Here is a 9,689-nt window from a genome sequence, read left to right on the forward strand (position 1 = left end):
CAGTTCAAAGCAAGCTAGGATCAGTTTTATATGTTCAGACCTTCTGGTACCTGTTATCAAGCTGGCCATCCTATCTGGCACACTCTGCAAATGAACTTTCTTCGGAGGCAGCAACATGTGAAGTGTGTTGTAGTAATCTAGTGTGTCACTTACCAAAGTATAGATAACTGAAGCCAAGTCAACCCTGACCAGATAGGGACAAAGTTGGGACAATGACGAAAGTTTGGTTATCAAAATCTATGTCCCCGATACCATCTAAACTCAAATGAGAAAGATAGCTTCAGGAGACTTCCCAAGCTTTGAACTGCCTCTTTATTTTGCGTGTGGGGGGTAACCCCATCTAGAACAGGTTGAACACCTGCCACTGGATTAGGAAAGAGCATCCACTAAGAGCATGTCAGCTTTGTTTGGATTAAATTTCAGTTTATTAGGCTCCATCCAGTGCTTTGTCATAGCCAGGCACAAGTCGAATACATTTACAGCCTCGCCTGATGAAGATGAAAGTGAGAAAAAAAGCACCCAAACTCTCAATAATTCACTAAGCTGTCTCATGTACATGGGAGACCAAACTGACCTGAGAATCTACAGAGCTGAGCAATAATTTCCACGCACCTGGAGCCAACCATCCAAGCAGGCGTGAAATCACTGCAATGTAGTACCTCCCTCTCGACTCAGGCAATTGCCTCAGAAGGATATATGGCCAATGCTATCAAAAGCCATTGAGGGACCACAAGGAGATTCAACAGATCACACTCCTCTCTCTCTTTTCTGTCACCACTCATCATATAGGGTGTGAAGGCTGTTTCCATGTCAAAAACTTGCCTGAACCCTGACAGAAATAGAACAAGATAATCAGTCTCCAGCATCTAAAACTAGTTAGCAACACTTAATGAAGAACTTAAACAACAGTGTAGGATCACAGCAGTGGTCATTCCCTTCCACTTCCAGAGGTGGGCATTCAGAAGCAGGGCCCTATTCCCAGGTGCTGCAGACTGGACTATCTGATTCCCTGTTGGTCCACCTGAAGAACTCCTGCTCGCTGCTCTGTGCAGTACTGGGATGCTGGAAACCCAGAGCCCACCTCAACAGTCCTGCAAAGAGGCATTAATTATCTTCTGGCCCAGCTGGCTGTTCTCTCTCTGTTCTCATGGGGTTTTGTGAGCCAAGAAGGGCAAGGATCTAATATGTAAGCAGCTGCACAAATGTGTCCAAGTGCTTTGTTGGCATCCTTGAGCTGCTTCAACTGATAGAAGAAAAGTGGACAGGATCTCTGAAGTGAAGGTATATTCTGCTGAGAAGGACACTGAGATGCATTCCAGAGTCAACTGGAAGATTAAAAGAGAAGGATGGTAAGCCTGATTGTCTCTCTTGTGCACCACAGGTTGTTCTTCTGCACAGCTTTTTTCCAGGGTGGGACAGCATGACATGCAAAGCTGCCCCTAATTTTCTGTGTGAACCCAGTCATTACAGGTAATAGATAAATAGTAAAATGGGCTAAGTCCGTATAGGACAACATCTCATGTTCTTTTCTAGATGTTTCCAGTTTCAAGTAATGTAGGGCACACCTCCATTCCATTTTCTCCATCATGCTATAGCAATCTAAAATTAAACCAGAGGTGTGGATTCACTGGGATCCTTTATCAAAGTCCACAGAGCTACACATTGATCTCACCATGTAGCTGATCCAATATTTGAAGCCTGAAGGAAACAGTGCAGATGCTTTGATTTTCTCGGTGGGGCTAAATAGCAAAAACTTAACATTACTGGGACCCCAGAAGGTTAACTTCTGTAACATATTAAGATACCCAGATATTTTATGATGGTTATGGTTTCCTGTTAATATATAATTCCTCATTCTGCATTTTTCATGTTCACAGAAGATTTCAGAAATAAACAGAAACAGAATATAACCTGAGGCAAGGTCACACAATGCATATGTGTGGAAGCTGTAGCTGAAAATACAGAGCTATAAATCAGACTCTCACACTTATCATAAAGCATCACTGTAACTGAGTGTTTACGTGCCACTCCAGCTTCACAATGAATAACATTTCTGTGCTGACACATTAATTTTATGGAACATAGCATGTATCACCCAGTGACTGTAGCACAGTGATGTACTTCTATCAGCTAAATGTAGTTTTGGCTGTCTCAATATCTAGCGTCTTCATTTTCAATTAAGTGATCTAGTTAACCAAACAATTGCATATGTTTTTAATACTATGGCATAGTATTGAAACAACTAAGCACAATTTGCTTTGAAATCCATTCGGAACCCAGTTGGAAGACATCTGATTTAGTTCCATTTCTGAAGCTATGTAAGTCTGAGCTTGACTAGTGTATGTAGAAAAACACCTAGGAACCTCAAGTCACTGGAAGAAGACAGGGGTATCTTTTAAAATATAAGCAATAAACACTAAAAAGACCTTGGAACTAAGGTTGCAAATGACTCTGACATTAAAGTGTAAAATTGTTCAGGTCTCTTTTCACTTAGCACAAGGGTGGGCAATGTGGTGCCTTCCAGATATTTTGGACTTCAATTTTCATGTCATCATGACCAATGGACAAGTATTTTTGGAGTTGTGGTCCAAATCATTTGGAAAGATGAAGTGACATCTCCTGATCTAGCAAGAGGAAGCCCAAACCTCCCTGCACCTAATCCTGAAAAGACACAAGATGTTTAAGGTCCATTAGGCACAACATTGCAGTGGTCGCGGGGCTTTTAGTATCTGAAGCATCGGACACAACCCTTGTAACTCCTCTACTCCCTTTGAGTTTAGCTGTAATGCTTACAGGAGCTGGAGAAAATGGATTTCCCCATCGACAATATACTGCTGTGAATTACCCAATACAAAGTCCTTTGGGGTGGCTTGGCCATGAATGGGCAATTAGCCCCAATAGCATTAGAAAATATTGGATCCCAATGATGAAAACTGGGATCCAACTGGTCTGTGGACTTTGAGATAAAACAAAAGTCCTAGAAAATAGTGAGCTGATTATCTTGGGCACATGCTGTCTCCCTCTTTCTCATGATATCTGAGGTCTCTCCTGTCAAAACTGAACACGCTGCCTGATACACTGTTCTTTGCCTAACTCTTAAGTGAATCCTGATAAATTGGGTATTATGCCATGTGTTCCTGCAAAAAACCCCAGAGGCAGAAGACTACAGAAAACTATGGAGCAAAGGGTAAAGATAACAGAAAAAAGGTGGTTTAGTTTTAACAGAAGAAAACCCATGGAGGAGGTAAAAATGGAACAGGTGCACAATACCTTTTGGCTGGTTGCTATTCCGGGCATGGAGATATAGGGAAAAGCATAACCGGATTTCTTTTCAAAGCACAACATGTCTACCCATCAAAAAGGCAATCCAGGTTCTATGTAGGCTTTACTACAGGTGTAGCCTGACTCAGAACTAAAGGCCAGTGAACTTTTATTCTTTCCGGATGTTCTTTCCACCATCTTTCTGAACATTGGGGTAGTGCGGTTGTTACTGGATTTGATAGAGTTTTACACTTTTCATGTTTTAAAGTAGTACATCTTTATTCATATTGTTTGCTGCTCTGGGAACTTGGAAGTAATAGGATATACATTTATTAAATAACTAAACAGATGGGCATGCCTCCCCCAGTAGCTGAACTTGTAGCAATAGAATGTGGAAGAAGCAGCTACCCCCCTTCTTCCTCCTTTATTCAGGTCAGGGTGGGCAACCTGGGCCTTCCTGCTGTTTTGGCCTTCAATTATCACCAGTATAGCCAATGGAGGGGAAGTTGTAGGTTGGATTATCTTGAGGCTGCCCACTCCTGATCTATGTAGATTTGAAGCTGTGCTGTTGAAAGGAGAGCAATGCATAGAATCACAGAATGGCAGAGTTGGAAGGGGCCTTGAAGGCCACCAGGTCCAACCCCCTGCTGTTGCAGGACACCAGTTTACACCATCCCACTGAGATGGCTGTCCAGTTTCTTTCTGAATGTCTTTAGTGTGGCTGAGCCCACAATTTCTCTAGGCAACTGGTTCCACTCTTGTATTGCTCTGACAGTGAGGAAACTTTTCCTGGTATCTAGCCTGAATCTGGGTTTTGCAGCTTGACATGATTATTCCTGTGTCCTACACTGTGCTATCATTGAGAAGAGATCTTGACCTTCCTCTTTGTGACAGCCTTTGAGGTACTTAGAAAATGATCCCATGCCCCCTCCCCCCTCAGTCTTCTCTTGTCAAAGCTGAACATGCCTAGGTTCTCTCACTCTCTCCTCACAGGGCAAACCCTGGATAATTTTTGTTGCCATCTTCTGAACCCTATCTAATTTTTCTGCATCTTTCTTAAATCTTGATGCCCAGAACCAGACACAGTATTCCAGATGAGGTCTAGTGAGGAGTATAGGGGAACTACTACTTCTTGTGATTTGGAAGTAATACTTCTCTTAATACATTCCAAAATAGCATTTGCCCTTTTTGTGGCTGCATCACACTGTTGGCTCATATTTAGCCTGTTGTCTGCAATAACTCTGAGGTCTTTTTCTTTTACAGTTCTGTTAAACCATAGTTTCCCCATCTTGTATCTATGCATTTGACTTCTTTTTCCCAGGTGGAGGACTTGGCACTTGTCCTTTTTGAACCTCATTCTATTGCTTTTCAGCCCAGCATTCAATCAAGATTGCCTTTCATCTGCATTCTGTCTTCTAGGGCATTTGCTATTCCTCCGTTTTGTATCAATTGTAAATTTGATTATTTTTCCTTGGGTAAAATAAGGGTAAGGTTGACTTAAACTACTTTAAGGGTGAGACAAACAGCATGGGGAACCCCCCCCCTCCAGAAGGCTTCCATAACAAATTTAACATAAAAGCTTTTCTAGAGTCCATCAGATGCAAAAGGTGTCATCCAAAACTGGCAGGTATGGTTGGAGGGTTGCACGTTGAGGTTTTCGCCAAGAACCCCCACAGTTCCTCCCCGCTGGCTAGGCTGGCCAGGGCTGACAGGAACTGTAGATAGGTGGGCAGCAAGTTGCCGAATCCTAGGCCAGAGGCACAGGTAAGGAGTGGAAGGGTGGTCCCTGATTTAAATGTTTGCGTATAAGAGAGCTCTGCCACCTGCGAGAGAAGAGCAGGAGCTGGCTAAGAGTGTCACCCCATAACTTAAGCACAAAACCCCGGGGAGAGGTGGAAGTCTGATGCTTCCATTTTGAGAGTGCCAACTACCTGACCTTGCTTTTTCTCTCCGACCTTCAGCAATCCTCAGGTGAGCACAGCCAGAGCAACCATCTCGGAAGGCTTGCCTGCTGCATGCCTACCAGGTCCCTGCGGCGCAGTGGGGCGAGAGAGGCGACGGCTCCCCCCCCCCCCGCCTTCCCTTCCGCTTTCTTCAGCCCCTCGGAAGCCTGCCCTGGGAAGGGTTCCAAATCGGGCCAAGCGCCCCAGGGATCGCGCGGCGCAAAGAGCGCCGCTCGCACGGGCAGCCGGCTCGCCCCCCCAGGTCTCGGGGCGTGGCCAACGCCGCATTTTGCAGTGGTGCCTCGTCCCCGCCGCCGCCGCCGCCGCCGCCAGCGGGCCTAGACGGCTCTCCTCACCCCTCCCCGCAGGCGGCGTGCCCGGCCCGGCTCTGGCCCCTCCCGGAGGGTATCTGTTTCCTGCACGCGGGCTCGGCCGGGCAGCGGCTGCTGGAAGCGGCGGCGGCGGCGGCGGCAGCAGCCGAATCCCGGCCTGCTTAAGGAAGGGGCGGCATGGGGTGGAAAATTTAAACCTGGCGGAGCACGAACTGGCGGAAAGCGGACACGTGTTTCTGGCTGGAACTTAAGAGTGCAAGCGGGAGGCTCGGGCAAGCGGAGGCCCCAGAGAGAGGCGACACGCCGAGACAGCGGCAGCATCTCCCGCCCCTGCCTTTCCCTTCGCCGTCCCTTCCGCACGCGACGTTTCAAAGACAACAGATGTCGGTCTGGCCGCTTACAGCCTCCGCTTGCTTCTACGGCACGTCCGTCCCGGAGACCTGGACTAGACCCGGCCCCCGCCGCTTGCTCTTAATCTCAGATTGTGTGCCGGCGGCCTGGGTCATTCTTGCGCTGCTGTGGCGAGCGCGCTCTGCTCATGCGCAGAGGCACTCGCCGCGCTCCTGCTCATGTACAGGTTCCTGGCGGCCAAAAATAGGTTCCGCGGCTGAGCCCGCTCCATCCCGGCCGCGCGTCACTCGCTTTCCCGCTTCGCCTCCCATGCATTCGCCTGGAAGGGCGTGGGCTTGTTTGAGAAGGGCGGGTGCGTTGCCCACACGCGCATCCGCGGCTTCCCGGCCGGCTCAGGCTAGATCTGGAGATGCTACTGGCCGCTGCCTGGAAAGACTCCTTCTCGCCCCCTCCCTGAGCGAGTCACACCAGCAGCCGAAAAGATGGTGTTTTCGGGCCTTGGGATGGGGGAAGTTGGCCCATCACAAATGCGGAAGGTCATGATCCCGTAGCCTCTTACCTGGGAATAATCCCCACTGAACTCAGTGAGGCTTACTTCCAAGTAGACCTGGCTAGGACTGCGCTGCAAGTCAAGGGCATTTCAAGACTTGTTGGAATAAGATGGGAGGGCGGCAGCCTGCAGGAACCGCCACAAAATGAAGGCACCTGGCGCTGCTAGACAGCTTCCCGCAGCAGAGCAAAGCAATCGCTCGGTTGGTGGCCGATGCCGAGTAACTTCGTCCTTCTGCTCGGCTTTGCTTCGTGCGAAGGCTGACTGCGGCCAGCATTTCTCCCCTCTCAAGTTCCCAGCCCCTCCTTGCCTCCAGGCAGCCGGCAGCAGGAGCAGTAAAGCCTTTTTTCCTGTCTCCTCCCGGAAGATGCCCCCACGGCTAGATTCGCCGAGGCACGTCGAGCTCCAAGTGAACAGCCGCCGAAACGCCTCCAAGCGGGGCGCATTGTTTTTCCAGGGATCGAAGGGGTCGGCTCGACACGAGCCAGCAGCCTCCAGTTCCCCCGAGCCGTACCAAAGTGGGAGGGGGGCGCCATGCATGCGGAGAACGCCTGCCCGGGGAGGCGGGGGCGTGCAGAAGTGGGCGCAAGCGGAGTTCACACACAAGCCCGAGAGTCGGGGACGACACGGGACGAAAGCCGTGGGCCCGGTCATGTGGGAAAGCAAGAGGCGGGAGAAGCAAGGGGTCTTCTCGCAACCATCCTTGCGGGATATGCTCCGCATTATATAATTTTGCGCCGAGATCAAACAACAGGCGTCTCTTTCCCCAGACAGTGGCGTGCTTGTTCAGCTGGTGAAGTTCCCGAACACTGGACCCATTCACGTGAATGCATCGCCCTACCTAGACGCGACCCGCAGCCCCACATGATGCATGCACGGCACTCGCGCGCGCGCGCGCGCGCGCACAGGCGAGGAGCTGCTGCCGCCTCTTTCTCCAGCACAATCTGGGCTCTCCATCTCGCCCCCGACCCCGCGCGGCGCGCTTATAATGCGTGCCGTGCAGGTCGTCAGACGGCACTGAGACGCTCACTTGCAACCCGCCTGATCGCCAGCGTCTGAGCCCTACGCGGACAATTCATCACCTACCAGTTCTCTTGCATCCATTGAATCGCTTCATTCTCGTTGAATTGCTTTTCAAATTCGTATTCTTGCAAAGTCAACACTGACATGTTCATTGGACCGATCTTAGAGAGAACGCTTGCCTATGCCGGGCTGAAATGCAAGGTCTGCGAGAGACGTCTTTCTTTCTTTTCTTTTCTTTTTTCTTTCTCTTCTGAGCACCTCGTCAGTATCAACTCCTCCTCCTCCTCCGTCTCGCTCAGCTATATCCTTGTTGTAGCATTGCTTTTCTCCTCGTCTTATAACCTCCTCTCGAGTCTGGAGATCTCTCCTCCTCTCTGTTTCTGCAATCCACTCTGGGCGGCAATAGAACCGCTGCGGTCCTAGCGCCCAGCCTATTCTATGGTCCTCCCACATTCATTCATTCATGTCGGTGGGAAAGTTCGCTATCAGCAGTGCTCCAGCAGTGGTAGTGAGATTGCGTGGGAAGAGACACATCCAATAATCCGGAGCTTGCAGCAGTCGGAGAAAATCGCCACGTTTTCGTAAAAGTCTTGCTTCGTTCGGTATCCCAGCCACATTGAAAGAGATACTTGCCCTACAGGTAGCCACCCACCATGTGCACCATTATAAAGGAACAAAAACGACAAAGGCAGCTGTGTGAGCTAAAGGAAAATTCTCAGTCTGTGTTGCTACATTGTTGTTATGTGCTGTCAAGTTGTCTCCAACTTACGGCAACTCCATGTATCAGAACTCTCCAAAATGCCCTATCCATGGCAGCCTTGTTCAGATCTTGTAAATTCAAGGCAGTGGCTAAATTTATAGAGTCAATCCATCTCATATTTGGTCTCCTTTTCTTCTGCTGCTTTCTACTTTTCCTAGCCCAATTGTTTTTCCAGCGAGTTTTGCCTTATCATGATGTCCAAAGTATGACAGCCTCTGTTTTGTAATATTTCTTTCTAGGGAAGATCTTGATTTGATTTAATCTAGGACTCACTTATCTTTCTGGCATTCCAGGGTATATGCAAAGCTCTTCTCCAGCACCATGTTTTGAATGCACCAACGTTGTTCCTATCATCTTTCTTCATTCTCCAGTCTTCATACCTGTACCTATATTAGGCCAACAAAACGGTCACCAAAAACAAACAGGCAAACAAAACAAGGAAAAGAAAGGGAGAAGTGCAAGCTTTTGGGATTATCTCAGGCAAAATGTTAAAAGGCCAGGTGTGGGTGGGGGAGGGAGTAGAAAGTCATCTTTTTTTTTTCTTAGCCTTCCACTACCCCCCCCCACTTGCCTTTTCATCATTTGTATGAATTTTGAGTCTTAAACTACTGCAATGCATTTGATGTGACTACCTCTGAAAACTGTTCAACTGATGTAAATGTCGCCATTCAAATGTTAATGGAACCCAGAAAGGCTGGGCCTTTAACACACAGGTTGCACTACCTACCAGTGTGTTGCTGGGTCCTGTTCAAAGTACTGATATTAATCTTTAAGGGTGTAGACCATAGATGCAGAATACATGTCCCTCTGGATATTGTTGGACTGGAACACCCATGATCCCTGGCTAGTGACTGTGCTTGTAAGGCTCGTAAGGGTTGCCATTCAATGCTGTCCTGGTGGAGAGGTGTGGACACTCCTTGCCATTACTAGTTTGGAGATGGGTTATTTAACAGTATAATCTTATACATGTAGGCAGAAAAAAGCCTTTAGTTCTAAGCACACCCAGCTGCATATGAACTTGTGCTTAATTTAAGTTCTATATTTAGTCCTCTTTCTGTGCCCACCAAAAACATCAGTTAGGCCTTCTTGGTAGAAGCAGGGATGCGGTCCTTGGTAGGCTTCAAGTGGGAAGTTGGCCACCTCTGATACACTTACATTGTCTGTCTATGCGGAAGGTAGAGCCCTAAGGATTCTAGGATGAAAAGGAAAAAAGCAGGATATAAATGAAATGATAACAAAAAAGTTCTACAAGCCAGCTAATTAAATGTTAAAAATCTATAATATATTAATAATAAAAACCATAATAAATGTACCCATACTGCAGCAAACTATAACAGCAACCTGTCCCATGCTACTCATCCTACTCATTAGGATGGAACAGTGAAACAGTGGATTGCAGAAAAGAAAATGTTGGTTAAACCTGTAATTGTTTTGTTTTTGCTGATTGCGAACTGCCCTGAAGGATGAAT

General features: G+C 47.9%; 1 protein-coding gene across 2 annotated transcripts in view; it reads right to left on the minus strand.

The window, feature by feature from the left end:
* Positions 1 to 7,839, minus strand: part of ELOVL6 (ELOVL fatty acid elongase 6) — a 77,871-nt gene extending 70,032 nt beyond the window's left edge. Inside the window, exon 1 of one of the 2 annotated variants that reach the window (XM_044428330.1) lies at positions 7,524 to 7,839. In XM_044428330.1, the coding sequence (XP_044284265.1) occupies positions 7,524 to 7,612 (89 nt within the window). In that variant the 5' untranslated portion in view covers positions 7,613 to 7,839. The remainder of the gene's footprint in view (positions 1 to 7,523) is intronic. The other variant, XM_044428332.1, reaches the window with a different exon arrangement.
* Between the last annotated feature and the right edge of the window lie 1,850 nt (positions 7,840 to 9,689).

The sequence above is a fragment of the Varanus komodoensis genome, unplaced genomic scaffold (genome assembly GCF_004798865.1).
Source record: "Varanus komodoensis strain SLA01 unplaced genomic scaffold, ASM479886v1 scaffold2, whole genome shotgun sequence".
Taxonomy (NCBI): domain Eukaryota; kingdom Metazoa; phylum Chordata; class Lepidosauria; order Squamata; family Varanidae; genus Varanus; species Varanus komodoensis.